Here is a 23,607-nt window from a genome sequence, read left to right as displayed (position 1 = left end):
GGTATTGTGCTCCTAAACAACCCAACTAAACAAGCAATCAGCCACTGGCTAAGTGAATTACTGGCACATCCATTCAAAGGAATGCTGGGAAGCTATAAAAAATGATGATCTCTATTTACTGAAACGTAAACAATTTTAGGTGGAGAAAAGCAAGTTTTAAAGCAATGTCTATAATAATATTCCATTTTATTTTTGAAAGTATAAAATATATACATACAGATACCTGAGTACAACATGCAGACATACCCATTAAAAAAAAGTTGTGCTTTTTTTTTTTTGTACCAGGGATTGAACTCAGGACCTTGCAGTGTGAGGCAGGCGGTGGCACCACCGAGCTAAATCCCCAGCCTCATAAAAAAAGTTTTTACACTGAAATATTTATTTTATTTTACTTTTTAGATTTTCTGAAATCTTGACAGTTTTTATAGTGCATTCTTCTTAAACCTATTTTTGAATCTGCTTGATAATTTCTTTTTAAATTTTTATATTTTAATATTTAACTGACTATATACTCAAGATGTACAACACGCTGAGCATTCCATTGATCATGAGAACAAAAGCAATGATCACACAGAGAAAACAGAATTCTGTATTTCTATGCAAAATGGTGCCTCTGTTGGGGGCACCACTCTTACTTGCATCCCACTCCATCTTTGTGTCTTTTTAAACTTTCAGGAGAAGAAAGGTAAGTTGAGTCTTCGGGAAAGGTTTATACTCACGCATCGCAAAGCAAAAGCTGGGGTTGTGGTTTCACTTGTCTGGTTCCTGGTGACTGAAGGAGCCACTAAACCACAAGCAGATGGCTCTGCTAGTTAGTCTCTGGCAGAAGCCCACCACAGGCCTCCCTAGCTCACAGTACGACAAGTCCGAAAGCTCACACGGTGTACGTTCTGAAGGTGGTTTTCTCCTAGCCAGACTCCACTCAAGCATAAAACAGTGCTGGTTTAAGGACAGGAATAATGCCTAACTCTAGTTACTTCTGTTCTCTTTACAAAATTCATTCACATTTATGAGATAACTGTTACCTCACTAAAAACCAACTAGGGAGGGCGGGCAAGACAGTCAGCAAGCCAGGGTATCATGCTCGTACAGGGGAAGCTAAGACTTACAGAGGGAGGCAACACGGTCACGCTCACCCTATTGGGAACTGTTAGAGACAGGATCCAAACTCAGTTTCCTGGGTTTGTTCTCTGGATTCTGGGCCACCGCGTTCTTCCTAGAAAGAGAAACTATAATTTCTTGAACTAACTAGATAGCTCTGAAAGCAAGAGGGGATGCAAAGTGAATGTGTCCCAGGAAACTGGCATAAACTGTTATTCTCCCAGGCAAACTAGGCCTTTAGATACACACACACACACACACACACACACACGCACCCTTTGGAACAGGAAAGAGAAATGGAAAATGGAATTGGGCTTCAATATTAACACTTTATATTAAAATAGCAGAGTATAAAAAATAAGGATAGACAAACGTGAATACAAAGTATTTGAGTATGATTTATCCTCTACTGTGCCTGGGCCAGTTAGTCCAGGGTTCCCTCTCGGGGTCACTCGCTCCTGTGTGTCAGGAATACAAAGTCTAGATTGGGCAACTGATGTTAATCAAAGAGGGCCACCCGCCAACAGGGATTTAAGTTTTCCTGCTATCTGTATTTTGACCAACATTCTGAACTCAAAAAATGGATTTTATTGGTGACACTTGTGATGTCATATAATGAATGCTAGAAATGAGGTTTTACTGGTGAAATGAAAGACAGTCAAGCTATGTGGCCTGGCCCAGGGCCTGAGAATGACTCCCCATCCTTGTGTTGAGAGGGGGTGAGAATTCAGCATGGCCTGGCTGTCTGCTTTGAGGGATGGCAGCCATTGAGCCAGGAATGTTTATAAAAGTGTCATGCTAATTTGGGGAAAAAGTGCTATCTCTGGAGTTTTCCTGCAGTGGCTGCAAGTGAACTTTTGTGCAAGGTACGGTTGGAGCACTTCAAAGGAGAGAGGGCTGGGCATTCATCAATCTTATGGCACAAGCTGGATCAACTGTTTTGTCCCTGCTATTTAGTTGATAATTCCTGTATCCATGACAGAATTCAGTTTACCAGTGGCATTCAGAGGGGGCTGGGGTGGGGGAGCTTCTGCAGTCTGCTACACTGGCAACTGTACCAAGAGCTGCACAGGCCAGAGATCGTAGGTCAGGCCACAGCAGTACGCAGCTGGGTGAATGAAGCAAGCAGACTGCAGGAAGGGTCCCCGAGTGCATCTTCCTCCCCTGATGAGTCTCTTGCTCACAGATCTAGTCCCAAAGCCTCAAGAAACTATGTAACATGTATTTGTCAAATGGATAAAACCAATGAGTAAGAATTCAGTCATTTCTAGCATCTAATTTATGAACTGCTTCCAGTGACTGTTAATCATAACCGATTCTTACGGATCACAACCAATTGCTTGTCCTGGACTAAGTTAGTACCTTAAAAAAAAGCAATAAATAAGAAGTTAGTAGTAAAACCCACTGGAATCCCAAGGTTCTGCCCTCCAATAATGTGATGAGATGGATATCATCATCCCATGTTCAGAGGAGGAAACCAAGCTCAAGAGATGTTAAAGCTTAAGTGAGTAAAGCCAGGACTTGAACTCTGGTCTGACTCCAGACCTTAGTGTGCTTTCTAAGGCCAGGCTACCCAGAATTAGCAAAAGCTCAGTTTTGTAGAAAAATGACTGCTATGGGCTGGGGATATAGCTCAGTGGTTCTGGTGCCTGCCTCGCAAGCACAAGGTCCCGAGTTCAATCCCCGGTACCAAAAAAACAACAAAAACCAAAAAACAACAAAAAAAAGATTTTCAAGAATCAAAACAATGGGCCAGGGATTTAGTTCAGTGGTTCTGGCGCCTCCCTTGCAAGTCCAAGGTCCCGAGTTTGATCCCTGGTACCAAATTAAAAAAAAGAAAAATGACTGTTTTCTTCTTTTTTTACTACATTTATTCTTCTCCTCTTATGCCTTGCTACTTACTGAACATACACATCTTTTTGTCACATCACCATATTTTATGGAAACATTTTTTTGTGGAAGGGAGAAACAAGATGGATGCTGGAACACAGAAGCCAGCTTTCTGGTTCTTTTACTTTTTTTTTTTTTGGTACTGGAGATCAAACTTGGGACCTTGCACTTGCCAGGCAGGCGCCGGAACCACTGAGCTAAACCCCTGGCCCTCTTTTACCTTTAATTACAGTGGACCCTTGAGTTACGACCGCCTGACATATGAACAACTTGGGTTATGACCAGAATTTTAGTTTTAACTTATAACCAAAGTCTTGAAATATGACCCGAATGGTGAATGCTGGCCGCTGGTGCTTCCAGAGGGTCTCAGATACAGATTTAACCCTTAAAGAGTTCTGGAAGGAACATTATACCATCCTTTCCTGTGTGGGGTTGAGAAGTCCTGGGCCAATGTCTCTCTCAGGACATTGAGATCTGCCTGAATACAGGAGACTGTGAAGCCTGTGTAGAGGAGCCTGGGCCTTCTATTGACCACCTTGAGTTATAACTAGCTCTTGCAAATGAATTGAGTTTGTAAGTCAAGGGTCCACTGTATTTCCACTGACACGTTGCCTTGAAGAATGTCTAGTGGCCTCTCGTGTCTTTGAGCTCAGAAGAATCGGTCCCCAGGGATCTGTCGCAGCTCCTGTCTCCAGGGCACCAGGCACTCGGCCTCATTCTGATCCCCTCCCCTCCTGCCACCCTGGGCGACTGACAGCCCTTTGTTCCATGATCCTGCAGCTTGGGGCACAGTGTTCCTCCCTGGAATACCTGTCTGTCCTTTCGTTCTCCACCTTGGATCACTCCTTTCAAGACCCAGTTTGCACATCAGCACAGGTGGGACACCCAGGTGATTCCTGCCATCTGCACCTCTGCTTAGTCTCCCTAAAGTTCCCCTCTATGCTCCTGGGACACACAGAGCTCACCTCCACCTAGATGCCTGGCTCTCGGCTTGTGATGACCCCTGGACACGGCCCCCTTTGCTCTACCATCAGGCCCAAGGTCTGGGACTGTAGACTCGATACTGGCACATAACAGGCACTCAGAGTGGGTTAGGTTATGGATGGATAAATCAGGAAATAATTAACCAGGTCCCAGTAAGACAAGAGTGGGCTCACAAACAGTTCTTTAAGCCTAAGCGTATCATAGTTGGTTTTTCACGAGAGGCTACAGACTACTTCATTCTGAGTGCTCCGCTTCTTTCTGATATAGAGGAGAAAAAAACAACACAAGCTCTCTGGACAGTTTCCAAATGCAGCCACTTCCCACTCAGGGATACTATGTCAGCCACTGGCATCCCTCCGGGACTGGGGTGATCCCACGGGATGGGCTGTACTGTGAGCTCACAGACATCTCGCCAACCCTGGGAGCCCAAATTGAAGCCGGTAAGTCCTGGGGTCCCCGACAGAGACCAACAAATGACCTGTGAAGAGCCACGGCTTGATCTGACTGTGGGACTCTGGCCTAATGAAATAAACTCTTCCCGGCAGAGCCTGGCCCCAAAGAATGTAATTCCTTCTGACCACACTGTGTAGATAAAAATAATTTAGTGATTTCCTCCCACTAAGCTCTTGGGCTTAAACCAAGAAATCTGCAGAGTGGCTATTGTGATGCTGCTGTATGGTGGTAAACATGGGCTTTACCTGCACTCTTGCTGGGGCGTATCAGGAGTTTATCAGCGCCAGGCAGGAGAGCACCCAGCATTTTGGTGGGGATTCTTCCTAGGGCAGAGCTGCCCTATGCAGTGCACGGTGGTTAGCGCCTTAGAGCCCATCAATGCCAGTTACTATGACAGCCCCCAAGTAAAATTTCCAAACATCCTTAGAGGCCAGAGCCATTGTACATCCTGGGGTTCCCAGAAGGGTTAGCTGGGGAGCTGAGGTTTGTTTTATAGCAGGAGACTCTAGAAAGGGACTGGGAGGTGGCCCAGTGTAGATCTTGCCTAGTGTGCAATAGGCCCTGGGTTTGAGCCCCAGCACAGGAAAAAGGTTAAAAACAAACAAACAAAGTCTTCAAGAAGGCTATTGGCTCTGGACAGCTAATGGCTTGGAGGGTCTGAGTAAGAGCCAGCTCTGCTTTCTTGCTCAGTTTTAAAAGTGCAACAGTAATCCCAGCACTAGGGAGGCTGAGTCAGGAGGATTGCCATGAGTTCAAGGCCACCCTGGGCTACACAGCAAGATCCTGTCTCCAAAGAAAACAAAAAAGTGCAACAACAAGGACAACACAACAACCCTATTATTGCCACCAACACCATGGTGGTTCTACCCTGCAAACTGGCCCCCTGCAGAGAATTTCAGAGTTTTTCAAAGTGATCTTAAAGAGCATCTGTGTCACCGAGGGGCAGAGGCTCTAAAACCAGCCACAGAGAAAAATGGGCTGAAATCCTGAGCAGAGGGGGCCCGAGCTCCAAACTCACTGCCCCAAATCCCTCTGATTTAGGGGCTAGAAGCTTACCAGCCCCAGCAGGAGGGCTACTTACTACTTCATCTCATCTTTCTCACTTATTTTAAATTTATTTTATATTGCTGTGCTGTTTGCAACTTTTCAAGCAGCTTTAAATCCTTTTACAACAAGGCTGGGTATAAATAAATAAAGCAAAGAAATAAAATACACGGCTGCTGTTGTCAGCACTGGCAGGCTGGGTAAGGATGTTTCGGCTCCGATCTAAGGCAAGGAGAAGAAAGAAGGGCTGGGCCTCCGCCTTCTCCTGCCCCTGCATTAGACGCAGAACCTCGGGCAAGTTACTGCTGCTTGGGCCTTCGTATTCCTGTCTTTAAAATGAGGAATCTGATGCAATGGTTTCGAAGGTTCCCTTATTTCCAAGCATGGGGCTCCAGGAGGCGCCCACACTTGGCTCTTGTGCCTCCTCTCTGTTCTTCCTCAGTACCATTAACCACCCCTTCTGCACAGGGATTGGGTGAGTCAGGGGCCCATGTAGGAGCCTCTGTCTGTGATGACAAATGTGTCATCCTGGTCACCCAAGGAGATCTTTTTGCCCAGTTAAAAGAAATCAGAAGCTGGTGCAGTGGTGCATGCTTGTAATCCTAGCACTCTGGGAGGCTGAAGCAGGAGGATCACAACTTCAAGCCAGCATGGACAACCTAGTGACTTAAGTGAGACTATGTGTCAAAATGAAAAATAAAAAAAGTGCTAGGGAATGTAGCTCTGTGTGAAGGCTGAGTTCAATCTAGCAACAAGAAAGAAAGAAAGAAAGAAAGAAAGAAAGAAAAGAAAGAAAGAGAAAGGAAGTTTTGTCTTATTTTTTAAATTTGTGATTTATTTTATTAGATTATTGACTACTTTTCCTAGTATAAAAAGGGGTGACAACATCGGCTTCCATCTTTATTCTCTAATAAATCCCCTCCTTCTAACTAAGCAGTTACAGAGAACAGTGTCTTCCATTTGCAGAGCACACAAAGCATCATCGCTGCACCGTCACTCATAACAACACAGGAACATTATTATTAGCTGTGCCCAAGGCATGGAAGGGATGCCTCACACTCTGGGGACGTCCTGCCTTTTGCTTTCCGTTTTTGGTGCTGGTCTTGTTCTGTGCGCCTAGCTGCACAGTCCCATGGTCTCCGTCCATCTGTACGCAGGACAGCAGGGGACACCCGTCGCTTTCAGCAGCTCCAAGTCAAGGCTTCAGCAGGGCCCTAGAGTGGTGCCTTGCAAACCACAGCAGCCCATTGGTTACCAGAGGGTCTCACGGAAAGGTAGCTTTGCATTCGATGGCTCAGAGTATTTTATTTATGTCTGTTTTCTGTATTTCTAACTCTTTGACACCGTTAGACCTTTCAGCCTGCCCCTCTCAGGACTGGCGAGTTCCTTGGGACAGCAGAGGACTCGGCTGCAAGTGGGTCTCTCCTGTGAAACCCACCACTCCCAAGTGCACATCCTCCAGCTCTTATATCGAGCCTGTGCACTGTGGGCCACTATCTCTCTGCCCGAGTCGCCCCTGGGGTTCAGATACCCAGGGCAGCCCTGCACCCCAGCATCCACTGAACGATTCCAACGAGCTGCTCCTAAACCTGCCCATTCTGTCTTGATTTCGCTGTTGTGTGGGAAGCAGCAAAGGCAACGCTTCTGTTTTCTCCTCCCTTCTTCCCTGGGCCTCCTGCTGGGCCTGCTGCCTCCCTGGGCGGCCCTGCACATACACAGTCCTCTTGGGGACTGTGGGGGGCCAACTATCTTTTCCAGGGAAATCATCTCCCTGACTTGTGAATAATAACAAAACCTGGATCTTAAACCAGCGGGATGGGCCTGCTGGAGCGGATGCTGCCCATCTGAGGACCACCCTTTGGCCCACTGTACTGTCAAGGAAAAAGGCGCGGTCACTGGCTCTGAGGGAAATGACAGCACCACATGCAAGTCTGATCTAAGGTGGAGCCCAGAGCACTGCAGGAATCAATGGTGACATGGCCAAGGCCACTGCTGAGAGCCCCTCGGATAACTCCCAGTACTTGTCTTTCTAACAATGTGGCTTCATGCAGCTTTACTAGATGGAAATTAAATAAAAAGCTGCAATGGAAAGGAAGCTGGGCCTGAGGGCTTTAAACCAGCACAGACACAGTAGCAACAAAGGTGACTCAGGGCCAAGGGTCAGAGCACCAGGTGCTCTGGAGAAAGGCCAGGGCTCTGGGGGTCAGCTGACACTGGCCACTTACTGCATGTCTCCACCTGGGAGACGGGCATGGGATGCCACACACGAATCCTCAGGAACCCGTCAGGGCTCTAGAACCCAAGCTACTTCCTGGTCCCTCATAGCAGGGCACCACCCAGGGGTCCAGCAGCTCTCTTTCCAGAGGTTCCTGAGGGCTCTGACCACCGTGGCCTCCCTCAGGGAACCCAGGCCTTCGGGAAGCAGCTCAGACAGGATGCAAACTTTCTGGTTCCAAGGCCACAGGGCTTTCTTCCACCCAGGACATCACCATCTCATGGGTTGTCAATTAAAGCAAACCCCACCCAGGAGCTATCAGTTTAAGTACTTCACGAGGCTTAGCTCATCTAATCCCCACAACTCTGTGTAGTAGCTGCTCTGTAAATCCGTATTTTCAAGATGAGTAAGCAAGTCCAAGGAGGCTAAGTAGTTTCCCAAGCCACCCACTAATTGGCTGGGTCAGAATTTCAATTCGGATGCGGTCCAACGATGGAGCCCAGGTCTGCAGCCACATCAGCATGAGCCAGCAGCAAATCACCCTTCCTGCAAGAGACCTGCTGACTCAGAATCTCAGGGACCCAGCCAGGATCCCGAGCTTTACAAGCTCGCTGGTGTTTCTGCTCCAGGCTGATACACTGTATCAGAGGCAACCCTAATGGAAACCTCATTTCCCAAGCCAGACCAATAGTAGCAACTTGAAGTATAGATGTCACTACTCAGCATGATGCCTTGGGAGGGAGCATGGTAAATTAGAAGACCAGGCATGAGTTGCCAAAGGAATTAATTTCTTCTAGCTTCATCTTCTTCATCTGGAGAATTGGGGCATAAGATCTTCCTCCTGGAATCCATATGAGCATCGAGTGAGCCAGAGCTAGTTCTTGTACCCAGCACCCAGGAAATGCTGTATGAGGGGCAGCCATAGTACTTCCTCAGAGATTCTGTTTCCTCAAATTCTTGTCCTTTCTTATCATGCTTTATCATTGCATGAATCCTGAAGTCCTTTGGTTGCCAAATCAAAGACAAGAGTCGCCAAAAAGAATAAAGAAGCTACTGTCTGAACAATGCCTAAAGACATTATTGTATACCTCCTTGGAGCGTGTACCCCGAATGCTACCAAAAGTTCCAACTCCAATCTCGGGGTAGATGTGCTTACTCATTAACTGAAGAAATTCACATTTAAACACAGGCCTGATCCTCATCCATGTTACCCGAGGACACCTGCTAAAGCCATGACGATGGCATCCCCATCATGCCCCAGAGGTGCTCCAAGAATAATGGTGCTGACAAACTGGCTATATTCTGTAGCGACTTTGCTGTCTTCTTTGAATCAAACAGATCTATCTCCAGCCATGGAAACACTGCAGAGGAAGCGGGTTTTGCTGCTCGCTGTGGCTGGGGCACCCTGGGTCAGACACCAGCAGCCTTACTGCATGGATGAAGATGTCCTGCACCACCAGAGAGAGTGGGAAGAGAGAAAAAGGAGGCGTGGGAGAGGAAAAGGCTTCAGGGGTCATTTCTGTCATCATGTAAGTCATCCGAGGCCAAATTTGTCCTAAGCCACCATCAAGTGTGCTTTTTAATCAGGAGGAGGAGGTAGAATGTAAAGGGATTTTTAAAAGATAAAGGAAAAATGTAACGCTAGCTTCATTAGATAAATTAAAATTCCACTGGGACATGTCAGCAGTTACTCTTCCTATCTATAAGGAGAAATTTCAATAAAAGGGTGTAGGTGGCTAAATGAAAACCTGAGCAGAACTCATTTTTTCATGATTTCTTTCAGCATTTGGAGATGTCTAAAAAAAATACATTTGTTTTCTGATCATTTTTGATTCTGGCCCAGGAAAAAAAAACGAAACAAAGCAAAATCAAACCAAAGGGGGTTCTCATGTATCTTACCTCTGGTACTGTTAAATTGAATTGCCTTTTAAAATTAAAAAAAAAATCTAATTATAAAATTAGTAAATATATAACATTTTAGAAAATTTAGATATGGAGGAAGAAAATAAAAATACACCACCCATCTTCACAGCATTTCAGTTGAAAAATACACATTTATATGTACATAATTTTTTAAAAAACCACTTTGTTTTAAATGCTATTTTCCAAGCCAGCAGTAGTGGTCCACTCTTGTAAACTGGAGGCTGAGGCAGGAGGATCTCCATGAGCTCAAGGCCAGCCTGGGTTACATAGTGAGTTCAAGGCCAGCCTGAACTACTTAGCGACACCCTGTCTTAAAGCAAAACAGAAAAAACCAAAATGCTATTTTCCTCTCCACTTTTCATCACGAACATTTCTTCATTATAAAACTTTAAAAAATTATTACCTTAGAAGCCTCTTAGTACTGATAGTCCTTACTGTTTGGTGGTAGGATTGGTCGCAATTTTTTGCTATTATGGATAATTCTGGAGTGAATATCCTTTAAAGATATTTTTATATACATTTCTATGTGTTTTCTTTTCTTTTTTTCTTTTTTTGGTACCAGGGATTGAACTCAGGACCTTGTGCTTATGAGGCAGGCGGCGGCACCACTGAGCTACATCCCCAGCCCTGTATTTTCTTATATATATTCCTAGAAATAGAATTTTTGGTTCCAGTCATTGATCCAGGTAGTCAAATGCCCAAGAGACAGAATCCTGTTCTTCATATCTACCAGCATGGGTAAATCTGGTTTACTTCTTCCTCACTAACACTGGAAATTATTATTAATCTGTAAACATTTGCCAATTTTTTTTTGTACCGGGGATCAAACCCAGGACCTTGCACTTGCGAGGCAGGTGGCGGCACCACTGAGCTAAATCCTGGGCCAACATTTGCCATTTTGATAGGTGAAAAACACTGTGCTTATTTTAATTCTTGTTTTTGATTACCAATGGGGTTGGACATCTTTTCATGTTAATTGGCCACTTGAACTACATTTCTTGTGAATTACCTATTCATACCTATCTTTTTTTTTTATAGCTATCTTTTAATTAGTATATTTCTTTTTCTCATCAATCTGTAAGAATTCTGTGTAGTAGTATGAATATTACTATTTTAAAATCCAAAGTTGAAAACCATAACTTTTTCAACTGTGATGTGCTCATGTCATAAAACATTAAACAGTTCTTTGGGTGGGAGAGGGTTTGGGGGATATCAAGGTTAAATCAGATAAAAAAAATCTCTGTCACCAAATCTAAACCTAGAATTCTCATTTTAACCTTCCCCCTTCTTTTAAAACAACTGCAAAAATAACAAAATGTCAGACTTAAACACAGGGACAGGGTGGCATGGTAGGTAGAGTCCTGTCTCTATGCTAGGAGGCACCTACCCCTTCAGGTTAATCAGCTATGGGACAGACACCTGGGGGCAAGGAGGCTCACAGGGCACTGTCCCGTCCCAGCAGCCAGAGGAGGGGCAGGGCATCCCAAAGAGGTGATTATTTGGATTGGAGCCCACAAGACAGGGCTCTGAATTCTGAGTTCCTGGGTACCATTTGGAAGAGCTGAGTGATCACCACAAACCAGAAAACCAGGGTCCTCCTCCATCTCCAGGGTGACAGGATCGAAGGAGATTTAAGGAGGCCAGGACTCGGCCTGTGTTTGCTTTACTCACTGTTCCAAAGATGCAGAGCTGAATCCAAAGCTGCCTTTTGGTGTGGACGCCTGAGGTCTCCATGGAGAGGGTGGCACAGACCCCTAAGCGTAAACTGGATCTCCGGGCACAGAAACACCTCTTCACACCCAGTCTGCATTTCCACAGATGACAGTAGGAGCAGAAAATGCAGTCAGCCAGGTTGGTGAGGTGGAGGGTGGTGACTGAGGGAGGAGGCAGGGTGCCACCTTCCACGCAGGGCCATCCCAGGTGCCGCATTTGGGTCAGATGCCTGTCATTCTCACGGGCTCTGAGGCCGCCTGGGATCAGGCTGCAATTGTTCAAAAATAGAACAGGAAGTCCAGAACAAAGCAAGGCCCAGGCGAGGCTGCAGCACGGGACTCATCTTGCCGGAGATCAGCCCTGCTCCAGGCACAGAGGGATGTCACAGACAGGCAGTGAGCCAAGCCAGGTGTCACGCTGCCTGCTGTGAGTCGGCACCATGTCCCCATTCCGAGATGAGCAAGACTAGGAAACAGACGGTCTACAGCAGCCACCAGCCCTGCAGACACTAACATGGAGATTTTCTGTGGGACAGCTGAGCAGAGGGAGTGAAGGAGAGAGACAATGGGTGGGTGGTAAGGCGAATCTGTAGGTCTGGCCTGCTTAGCGTCCATTCTCACAGTAACAGCACCTTGATTTTCTTTGGGGTGCACCCTGTACCCTCTTTGAGGGCTGGGCAGCACGCATGATGTCCTCCCAATGATAAAGTCACTTTCCCAGACAGTGGTAGAAGGCCTTATAGCCAAGGGGCTTCCGTGTGCAGAGTTCCTACCTAGGGCCACTCTGGCTTCTCAAAAACACATGCAACATGCCTCTTGGTCCATTGGGTTGGGATTCCGGTAATGGCCTCGGTGCCCACTGTACCAGGGAGGTCCCCAGGCTGTCTCCTACACTGGGGCGGGGGCGAGGGCGAGGGAGATGCAAAGGTCAGGGGTCTTGGTCTATCACGGAGCAGGAGCAGGCCTAGGAGTGACAGTATCACATTTTGGGTAAATCTGATACGTATTCAAACAGGGGTGAACTGGCATCCACAGTGGAGACAGGAAGTTAGGATTTGGGAGCTCCAGAGAAGCCAGAGAGAAAATCCCAGCACTTACACACAGACACACACACACACACACACACACACACACACACACACACAAATCAGTAGCAAAGTGTGTGAAGTTTCTTTCAGAGCTTGCTTTCTGCTTTTGAGCAAATGGTAGGGCTGAGAACAACCTACTGTGTAAGGCCCAGTTAAGGGATCATTTAAAGATTGTACTGCCAGGGCTGGAGATTTAGCTCAGTGCTTCTGGTGCCTGCCTCAAAAGTACAAGGACCCGAGTTCGATCTCCAAAAAAAAAAGAAGAAAGAAAAGAAAAGATTGTACTGCCAGAGCCTGCAGAGGTTGTTACTGGTGGCTCACACTCTGGATTCTTTGTGTGTCTGGTGGTGTGGGGGCACTGGGGATTGAACCCAGTGTGAGTGTATGTGAGACAAGTGCTCTACCATTGAGCTACATCCCTAGTATTTTAATTTTTTATTTTGAGACAAGGTCCGGCTAAATTGCCCTGAGCCCTCCTGCCTCAGCTCTCGGAGTAGCTGGTTTACAGGTGTGTGCCACTGCACCAGGCTATCTTGCTTTCCCACAGTCTGAATATCAAATAGCCTGCAATCTTGATCTTGGTGTAGCCCTTGGGCCCCGGGGCTCTTTCTCAGTGTGGATGGTTAATTCATTAGCCTCCCAGAATACAGACCTGGACAGTGCTAACCCTGGTTCTTGTCTGTTAGCCATCTGCTCCCTTCTCTTTACCTCAGTGGAGCTGGTACCCTTCAGGTACCCCCTGGAAAATTCCAGGGTGCTCTACCTGCCTGGCAGAGTCACAGCAAACCTTGGGAAGACCTGATGACCCCTCCTCACCCCCCCACCCACCCCCGCCGGGGCAGCCCACAGTGGGACTTTCTTCCTGTGACCTCTTTGTTTTCTGCAGACCTGAGGCTTTAGTTTGTTTGTTTGTTTTTGGTACGGGGGCTCAAACTCAGGACCTTCCGCTTGTGAGGCAGGCAGCAGAACTGCTGAGCTAAATCCCCGGAGACCTCAGGCTTTAGGAAGCTTTCCTGAGCCCGATGCACGGGCCTTGCCTAGCCGTCCTCTGAACCCACTGAAACTCCAGCCCCAGGACCCCTCCCGGACTGCAGCAGTCTGGGCAGCAACCACCAGCACAACACACGCCAGATGCTCCCTCCGAGGTGAGAGGTGGTCACAGGGTGGTGGCTGGGGACCTTCCCGGCTCTGCCCAGCCAGACACTTCGCAGGGTCCTGCCTCTCTGCTGCTGGCTCCTTGGCTTGAGACTCTGTGGCTGGCAGGGCTTCCTGTCACTGTCCCTCCAGGACCCACCTGGCTTCTGAAGAGCTCTTCATTCATGAGGATTGGGCAGCCTACTGCTAAGCTCCAGTGCTCTGGAAGGGGCCAGAGCTACCCTTTTTTAAGAGTGGGTGTGGCCTGTGTGTGTGTACGCACGCAAGCACATGCTTACGTGCCTTTGCATTTAAAGTCAGATCCATATTAAGAAGACACAACTGGGCTGGGGATTTAGCTCAGTAGTTCCACCACCTGCCTCAAAAGTGCAAGGTCCTGAGTTTGATGTTCGGTACCAAAAAAAAAAAAAAGACACAACTCTCCTAAGTGGCAGACATCACAGTTCCAGTCTTGAAGCTCTTGCTCTTTGGCTGAGTGACAATGTGTCATTCACCTCGGGGTCTCTGCAGAGCAGGGGGCTAAGAAGGCCTTAGGGTTAGACAACCTGGGTTTGAATTCTGATTTGGCCACTTGCTAGCTGTTGATCTCGGACAGACAAGTTCCTTTTCTCTCTGTGCCTCAGTTTCCTCATCCACAAATTGGGGACAATGAGAGTCCCTACTGCAAAGCGTTGCTGTGATGACTAAATATGTTCATACATACAAAGTTCTTAGAAACCTTCCTAGCACACAGTATGCAGTCAATAAATATTTAATCTTACTTGTATTGTTATTCTACAAATAACAGATGTCATTATTGTAAATAAAATGAGCTGGGAAGTTGGACTGATTCATACCTCGGGTTTTTGCAGCTCTAAAATGCCACAAATGTATGGTCATGGGAGACTCGGTGAATGGTGAATGGGTCCTTCAGAGGGAAACACCAGTCAAAAGGAGGAGCCACAGGGGACTTAGGAGAGGCTCAAATCTGGACGCTGCTGCTCATTTTGTGGCACAAGCCAGGGGCTTCTTCCCTTGTGAGTGCTGTGGAGTGGAAGTCAGGACCCCTTGTCTTGCCTGGCTGGGGAGCTTCTGGCTCCACCTGAGCAGCTGCTCCAACCAGGGTGGCTTCGGGGACTCTACCAGGACTGGACTCTGGGCACAGCCTCGAGGAGAAGGAGAAGCAGTACTCGCTGAAATGGCCAGGTTTGGGAATGGGAGGACACTGCTAGATGGAAGACTTCATCTCTCTTGGATGGAAACAAAATATTTGGGGGTTATAATCTCCTTTTTCCCAAGAATACCAACAGACAGGATGTATTAGTTGCCTATGGCTGCTGTAACAAAGTGCCATAAGTTGGGTGGCTCAAAACAAACTTATTCTCGCATAATTCAGAAACCAGAAGTCTGAAATCAAAGAGTCAGCAGGGTTGGGTCCCTCTGGGGCTTTGAGAGAGAATTTGCCCCCTGCCTCTCTCCTGGCATCTGGGGTCACTGGCAGCCAATTCCTGCTGTCTCTGTGCTCCCGGCTGCACCGCTCCAGGCCCTGCCTCTGGCTCACGTGACCTCTTTCCTGTGTGCTGTGTCGGAACCTTCCTCTCCTTTCTCTTTTGAAGGTATCAATCATCAAATTAGGGACCACCCTCATCCGGTACAACTTCTTCTTCACTTGAGAACATCTGCCAACCCTCTTTCCAAATAAGGTCACAGTCACAGGTAAGAGGCAGGTGGAATTTGAGTGCATCTCTTTTAGGGGACACAAATCAACTCATTAACAAGGTCTATAACACAACGTTGAGAAGAGAAGAAAGAGTTTACTGTTTGGCCGCTGGTGAAAAATAAGAAAAGGAAGAAATCACCACTGTTCTGAGAAAAGGTACAAAGCCAGAATATGTGGAAGCAACCAGACCCTCCCTCCATCTTTGTATTTCCCACTCTAGAGCTAATTATGACAAATTATAGGACTACTGGGAGAATAAACTCCCAAGACCCTAAGGGACTGAACCCAGAGCCTTTGCACTGAGCTACATCTCCAGTCCATTCTAATAAAATTTTAATTTTGAGACAGGGTCTTGCTAAGTTGCTGTATTTCCCAGGCTGGGCTCAAACCTGCTTCAGCCTCCCAGAGTGCTGGGATCACAGGTGTGTACCACTCCACCCAGATACTTCATAAACCTTTAAAAAAGTCTGAGTCCTTCCCACCTGGTCCTCCCCACCTGGTCCTCAGGTGGCACGGTCTACGGCTTCCCGCAGTGGGAGGCTTGGTGAGGCATTCTCTGTAAGGGATCTGTGCTTTGCATGTGAAGCACATACCTGGTCCTGACTAATCAGAGCAGGGATGTTCTGAGCAACTTTAATTTCCAACTTTAATTTCTCTGATTAAATGGCAGCCTAGCAAGTTAGCCAGTGTTCACACACCCATCCAAACTCCCAATCAGCTGGGAAATCCTTCAGGGGTACAAAGAAGGCTCAGAGGACGAATTTGGAAAGGCAGCATCTGTGGCCTGTGGATGGGCCTAATCTCCACTCGCATTATTTTAGGATGCTGAAGGGGAAGGGAGTCTGAAGAGACCGCTAGCAGAGACAAGCACCAAGCAAACTGGAACAGGGGCACTGTTACCTTCACCATCTCTTCAGTGCCGGGCTTCACGCCTGGCATCCAACACGCACTCAACCAAATGGTAAGAGACTCTTTCAGAAACACATGCTGGGAATGTCCAGCCTGTCTGAATAACGGGATGGCAGGAGGGCATTCCACTGCCCAGCCCTTAGTAAATGATCAGTCTCGACTGCTGAATGAATGAACTAACTCATGAACTTCCTATGCATCAGGAGCTTGGGAGAGACTTGGGGAGAGTCCCACCTGTGTCTACCTGTGCTTGGCCTTGTGGGCCCCTATCACACACACACGAGGAGCTCCGGCAGATTCCTACAATAGTGCTGGCATCTCTCACAGTCAGTGACTGAGAGGTGGGTGCACCATTCTATCACAATGCCCCTCTTCTAACAATTTAACTATTAACATCTTAAAAGCACTTGAAATCATCACAGCATGAGGTTCTTTTAAATAACAGAGAACGAGTCTCACCCCTCTAGTTACTATTCTCTAGAGAGAGACATTAAGACAAATTAAAAACTAGCAGTCTGATTCTCTATCCCAGGCAGCCACATAAATATAGAACAAGATCTTTTTTTTTTCCAATCTGAGTATACTGATGGGCAACTTGACAGTAGCTATTAAAATTAAAATATGTATCTCCAAGACCCAGTGTTTGGAGTAACAAACACTATGTACAGGAGTGTTTACTGCATACTGCTATTAACAGTGGGGGGAAACTATGACCAATCTGCCCATTCCATGGAATATCATTCATTGGGAAGATAGTCATACACAGACTTGAAAGACATCCCAGTTGAATGTCTTAGAGAAAAACAGTTGCAGAAGTTAGGAATGGTACTGTTTATGTTAAATACATAGCAATATCAGACTATTTCTGTGGGTACATATATGTGGATATGAATGCAAAAAATAAGTATCTGTACAGATACATCCTAGACTAACAGTGTTTATATCTGAGGCAGGAATTTAGGTTGTAGTAACACTGAAGGGGACTTTAACTTGTATTAATGAATTACTTGTGTGATGTAAGAGTTATTTTTTAAAACCCAAGGAAATGACAAAAAGTATGATTGTATTGCATTGCTTTTCATGGTAGCTGTTCTTTCTGAATTTATTATCTAACTGGAGATAAAATGTAAAATTAAAGTGTCCTCTTAGATCTCAGGAAGGCATGCAGACTGTGACATGAGAATCTAAATGTATTACAAATGTATGAAAGAATCTCACGGAAGAGGGTGCCGTAAGAGTGCTGACTTAAGTGACCGGAAATGGGTAGTCTGTGAGACTAAAGGCAAAATGAACCACATGGAAGCACTGTACTCTATTTGATAAAATTGTTTCTCATGGGTTACAATTCCAATATTGTTATATGTGCATATCAGAACAAAGCAATTAAGAAAATAGACAGCATGTGGTAGAAGCCAGCTTTCTCACAGTTGCAAAAATAAATTTATAGATAGGCAAGGAAAGGGGATAGAATGACCATATGGGAATGGTTTAGAGTTGGAGACATCAGTATGAATTCCTGATTAATACAGATACAGATGGTAACATACAGAAATCTTTATAGGCATGTGATGCTTATTTATAATACAGACACAAGAGTTAGTGTACACATACATATTTTCTTGCTTTATGTCAGCTGAAAGAAACTAGAAGCAACCACACCAAAGTAGCAAAGAAAATCCTTAGTGCCCACATCCTGTTTTCTCAGATTATTCAAGAGAGGAACCAAAGCTCTTTGGAGAAATGGTTAGTTTTTGCCTGGGGCAGGAGATATACAAGATGAGAGCTTGGGACATCTTGCAAGGTCAGAAAGTAAGGAAGTAAAATAATAACAAATAGTAAATAGTAAAACCTTACATGATTGGTATATGTTCAAGGGATACAGGAACCAATTGCAAGATCTTCCAATGGCCAAAATTGGAAAATCTTGAGCAACAAAATAAAGTGGTATTGCATTATAACCCCAAGTATAAAATGAAGAGTCCATATTGATATAAATAAATGGTGGAATAAGTAAATAAATGGGGGAGGAGACACAGCTTTTCCTTGGAGAAAAATTCCAAATAATCTAAGTAGACATTTCACCCATGGCAGGGGAGGGGGTGCCAGTTTCCACTTCCTAAGTGTGGAATGTGCAAGGAGTAAGGCATGGAAAGAGTGGGGATGAGAGAAGTAGATTTATACTGGAGAAACTGACAGAGATCACCTCAAATGCTCAGTCAGGTAAGCAAGGTCCACACTAACAGTGAGAAATCACGTTGAGCATATGTGGCCCCTGATATAGTAAGAGGAAAATGCCACTTTACCGCTGTGGTCTTTACCCTAAACCTACAATCCAAGTCTGATCATGAGAAAACACACCAGGCAAGTACAGACAAACAGCCCATAATTTATCTGGCCAGTGCTCGTCAAAACTATCAAGGTTATTTATAAACAAGGGAAGTCTGAGAAATGGGCTCAGCCAGTAGCATAAGGGGACATGATGACTAACATAAGGAGTACCCTGAGACCCTGGAACAGAAAAGGGACTGTGGGGGAAACTAAGGAAATCTGAATCAGCGATGGAGCTCAGTTAGAAATAAAGATTCTACACTGGTTTGATAACTGTAACAAATGTACCATACTAATCTAACATGTTAACAACAGAGGAAACTGGCCATAGGGTATATCTAGGAATACTCTTTTTGGTAACTAAAACTGTCCTAAAAAACAAAGTCTATTTTTAAAAAAGTATCCCCTTAAGTTTCAGGTTACTTTTTATTTGTTCACAAAAAAAGAGCCAAAAGGTAAGCATGGATTTCAAATTTACAAGGCTAGATGATGGGTATTTTCCCCTTGGGAGTTACTTCAGGAGAGCACCCATCTGAGGTTCCTGCTGAAACGAAATTGTATTTTGATGCTGCCCCAGTGGTGGCCACTGAGGTGCTGGCCAGCCAGGTCAGCAGCTGCCCCGAGAGGCACTTTCAGGTCAGTACCATGCAACACTATCAGTCTTGTGTGTAACCCTGGGGTGCACAGGCAGCTGCTTTAGATGGAGAGATCGCATCCCTCTTCTGCTCAAAATCCTGGACTCTCCCATGAGGGCTGCTTCGCTGAGCCCTTCAGGCTCAGGAGGTCCTCAAACCACCAGCCCACTCCAGCCTCAGAGCTTTTACGCCTGCTGTTTCCGGCCTGCAATGCTCTTCCTCTCCAGCCTTGTCCCTACCCCTTCTTTTGGGTCTCTGTTCAACTGTCCTTGCATTAGAGAGACCTCTGTGGCTAATATAGCAACCCCTCTGTACCAGTGATGGCAAAGCGTTTAGAGCTTTCAATGATATAAACAGCCCGCTGCCGCACACGTGCCATAGGTTCGCCACCACTGTAATTGCTTTCTTTCCCCTTGTTGGCTTCATTTTTCATTCTCAGTACAACCATATGGCTATTTAGTTGCTTATTGCCTGTTGTCCCCAAATAAAAGGTGATTTTCATGAGCACAGGGACTTTACCTATTTTTGTTCACTGTGGTATCACCAACACCTAGAACAGAACCTAGAACATAGTAGGCATTCAATAATATCCGAATGAAGGAATGAACGAGTGATTTTTACATTGCAGTATGATGAATAATGTGTGATGACAAAGAATAATTACACCCACACCGTATTTGTTGGTTCCTTCTATTCTTTAAGGGTCAGAGCCAGGAGTGGTAGTCTGTACCTGTAGTCCCAGCTACCCAAGAGGCTGAGACAGGAAGATTGCTTGAGCCCAGGAGTTTGGGGCTGACCTGGGGGAATAGAGTGAGACCTCATCTCTTTAAGAAAAATAAAGCTCAAAAAGTCTTTCTTCACAAATTCTTGTGTGTCCTGGTATAAAAGTATATGGAAATGTAAGTGGATTATTCATTCAACAATATTTATTGCTGGATCCTATGTGTCGAGCACTATGGCGGGCACTAAGGGCACAAAGGTGAGACCTCCAGAGTCCCATCTGTCTGTCTGTCTGTCCATCCTTCCAATCTTTTAAGCCATGTCAAAGCCATCCCCACACTGCATGTTTGGGTCAGCATTTGGATCTTATCCTGTCTTGCCTTCTGGATTGTCCACTCTCCTAATGGGAGGGGACTCTAGAATTTAGTTGTAGATGTGGTACCCCCCATTCACTACTTTTTGCATCCTGAAAAGCAAAACCGCACTAAATTCTGTATATCTGTTTCCTCATCTGTAAACACGGGTTTGAGACCTCTGGCCAGCTGGCCTCACAGTTCTGCGAGGAAGCTCCAATGAGATGATCCAAAAATAAACACGCTTTCTACACTGTGTGGCCCTAAACACATGGACCAGATCTGCTGCCAGCAAATGCTAAAAACAAAAACAAAGCACTAAACAAACAAAACAAAACCCAGACTCAAACCTTTGCCTCTGCGCGCTTCCCAGAGCCTGAGGCAGCTGCTCGGTGGTGAGGCCAAGCTGCCAGCACTCAAAAACCCCACAGTTGGACAGAAATCAGGAGAGCAGCCCAATTCCTGTCAAGGTAATAATCCTTTGAGATTAAGTGGACCATCAATAACCCTTGGTTAACATTCGAGTCAAGCACCCTGGCCCCTCGGCCCTCCTCTGCCCTCCAGCTGAGGATCCATCCCACACTATTGTGGATTCTGTGCTGTTTTGAGCTTTTAGCAGCCTGTAGAGTCTCCTTTCATATTTCTAAAAAAACCTTGACTTGGCTGGCTTTGGAATTTCTTAGGGGACCAGACCTTGATAGTAAACGAAAATGGTTCCCCCATTTGACATGTAAACACCACTGAGCAGGGTGGGACTCTTCAAAAGGAAGATGCTGTAAGTCTTCCAAACTGTAATCAAAGTGCATGAGGAGAAAAGGAGAGTGAGTGGGGAGAGAGGGAGAGAAGAGACAGCAAAAGGGCAACACAGCAAGCAAAGGGGCACACATACTAGAATGTATTTTCTAGAGCTATGATTGCATCTAAACTCTGGAATTTTCTAGTCCCCCTCTCTGCCTGCTGGGCTGCATGAATTGCCAGCATTAACTGAGAAGGTGGTGCTATCACACAGAGCTGGTAAATTCATCTTCTGGAAACCAAGACCCTTCCTCTGTGCACTCTCACATAGAAGGGCTAATTCAATTTCCTTCTACCTCTTTCCTACCAGATCTGCATGTCCTGGGCTACAATACAATCATCCGCAGTAATGAAGGCACCTGCCAGCCAGCTTTCACACAGTCGGGCACTGTGGACACTCATGGCCAACTGCTGCTGCGGGAGGCTGAATGCCTGGGCCAGGCCTCTTTGGGCACATGTCCCTGTTACACTGGGTCCCAGGACCTTTCCACCAGTCACCCTTCCTATCACCATGTTGCCTCTCCCTTGTGTTTTTTAAAGATGGCAGACTTTGGTCAAGGAGGTCATGGTGAGAGGTATAGGGACCACCACCCTGGCATCTTGCTGTGGGTAAGAGAGGACCAGACCAATTCCTTTCTTTTCTCTTATGGAAAACTTTCAAACGACATGAGAAACACAAGGTCAACAGATGCACATATACCCACCACCCAGTTTCAACTATATATATATATATTTTTTTTTTTTTTGACACCAGGGATCAAACCTTTTTGGTACCAGGGTCCTTGCATTTGTGGGGCAGGCTGCGGGACCACTGAGCTAAATCCCCAGCCCAACAATTTATATTTTGCCCATCCTGTTCTATGTTTTGTTTAGGGAAATTTTTTTTTTAATTTTTATTTTTTTATGGTACCGGGGATAGATCTCAGGACCTTGTGTTTGTGAGGCAGGCGCCGGAACCACTGAGCTAAATCCCTGGCCCTGTTTAGGAAATATTTTAACACTGGACACTGGACCATTCACCACCACCCCTTAGGATTTTACTGCCTTCTTTAACTGTGCAATGGCTTAGTGACCCACTGAAATGTCCTGATGGCTCCTTCACTGTGGCTGGGAGGAGGTGTAGTGTATATAAGAACTGGGATTTACTGTACTCCTATATTAGTGAGTCAGACCTAAGCCAAACATCCACTCATGTATTTATACTCCATATGGTTTTACGGTGGGAATTGTTCAAGTTACCTTTTTATTATTAACAAAACAAAGGAGAGAAACTAGATTAGCACCTACAACTGGGGCTTTAGACAGACTTTGGTAAAAAGCCACTGTTCTGAGAAGGACGGGTAGTCAAAAGGGACTGCAGGGTCCTTGGTCAGGGAGCCCCAACTACTGGACTAAAGGGACCAGGACACCCCCACTTCCAAGGAGCTTTGCAGGCCACGTGCAGAGGTGTCAGTGAGTGGCAGCTATGCCATCCATATTGCTGCTGAATATAGACTGGGGATGCATGAAGACTAAAGAGGCTGAAATGTGGATCGCTGGTATGTGTGAAGTAATTATTTATGCGAACTACTTACCACGTGTGCCTAATTACCCTATGCACGCTAATGAACAGGTCTGTCATTAAAATCCCACTAGACTCCAGAATGAAACTCTCAGCCATCCCTGGCATTCCTGTGCAGTAGGTATGGTACTGGCTCAGGACTTGAGACTCGGTGTGATTTGTCCCTGGCTGGGCCTCTGTTGTTGGGAGATAGGGCACTTAAGGCTTTGTGGGCCTCCTTGGGCTCTGATGGGGGACTTGGCACATCTGTGGCCCAGAGATGGCTTCTCCTGGCTCTGATCGTGGCAAAGCTTTGGCAAAGGAGTCTCTCCATGAACTGCTGCTGAGCTGCGATGGTCTGGAACCTTAAACCTTCCATCATTCCCAGGTACCTTCGAGCAGGGTTATGGGGAGCTTGCAAACATTCCTGGGCCCTGGCCCTTCCCCAGACTAATAAATCAGGAGCTCTCGAAGTGGGGGCTGGTGCCCCCCAGGCAATTTTGACGCCAGCCAGTAGGACTTGCTACTTTAAACAAGGGCATACTGGGCACACCTTGTTTTACTTTCTTCTCTGTGTTTCTTTGTTAGGGTCAACTTTTTCCTCAAAGCTTTTGAGATAGAACAGATATGTTCTTTTTAGGTTTGAGTATTCAGGTCCTGTTGGCTTCATAAAACAAATTTAGAAAAATTTTCATTTATTCAATGATCACAAATAGTTTTCATAACAAAGGATACATTTGGTTTTTTAAAACTAGCTAGTACCCAGTTACAAGACCACAGAGGCCTTTTCCAAAGAGCATCTCTTTAATAAACCTTCAAATGTATTTTATGGTTATTGGTCGGTTCAGATATTCCACTTCTTTGGGGGCAATTTTGGGAAGTTCTATTTTGCCAGGAGCTTCTCCATTTTCTCTGGATTTTTCAAGCTTATTACCATAGAATTTTACTTACACTGCTTCGGTAAATTCGTGTATTCCTTTCTCAGTTGGGGATTACATCTTGCTCTCATTCTTATGTTGTAGAACACAAGCTTTTTGATTTTCTCCATGGTAATAACAACAGC

The 23,607-nt window shown here is 45.8% G+C and overlaps 1 protein-coding gene across 12 annotated transcripts in view; it reads right to left on the bottom strand.

The window, feature by feature from the left end:
• Atxn7l1 (ataxin 7 like 1) overlaps window positions 1–23,607 on the bottom strand; it is a 225,892-nt gene that overhangs the window by 77,697 nt on the left and 124,588 nt on the right. The window contains exon 1 of one of the 12 annotated variants that reach the window (XM_087206727.1): window positions 11,282–23,607. This exon is cut by the window's right edge and continues 19,971 nt beyond it. The exons of 10 other annotated variants lie outside the window; for them this stretch is intronic. In XM_087206727.1, coding sequence (XP_087062853.1) covers window positions 11,282–11,420 — 139 coding nt within the window. In that variant the 5' untranslated portion in view covers window positions 11,421–23,607. Of the gene's footprint in view, window positions 1–11,281 lie in introns of those variants that run through there. One more of the 12 variants, XM_013070330.3, reaches the window with a different exon arrangement.

Source organism: Heterocephalus glaber, unplaced genomic scaffold (assembly GCF_053883595.1).
Source record: "Heterocephalus glaber isolate CG9 unplaced genomic scaffold, H.glaber_assembly_v1.0 deba00000676, whole genome shotgun sequence".
NCBI lineage: Eukaryota > Metazoa > Chordata > Mammalia > Rodentia > Bathyergidae > Heterocephalus > Heterocephalus glaber.
The sequence above is the reverse complement of the archived record's forward strand: the minus strand, read 5'-3'. Positions and strand labels throughout refer to the sequence as shown.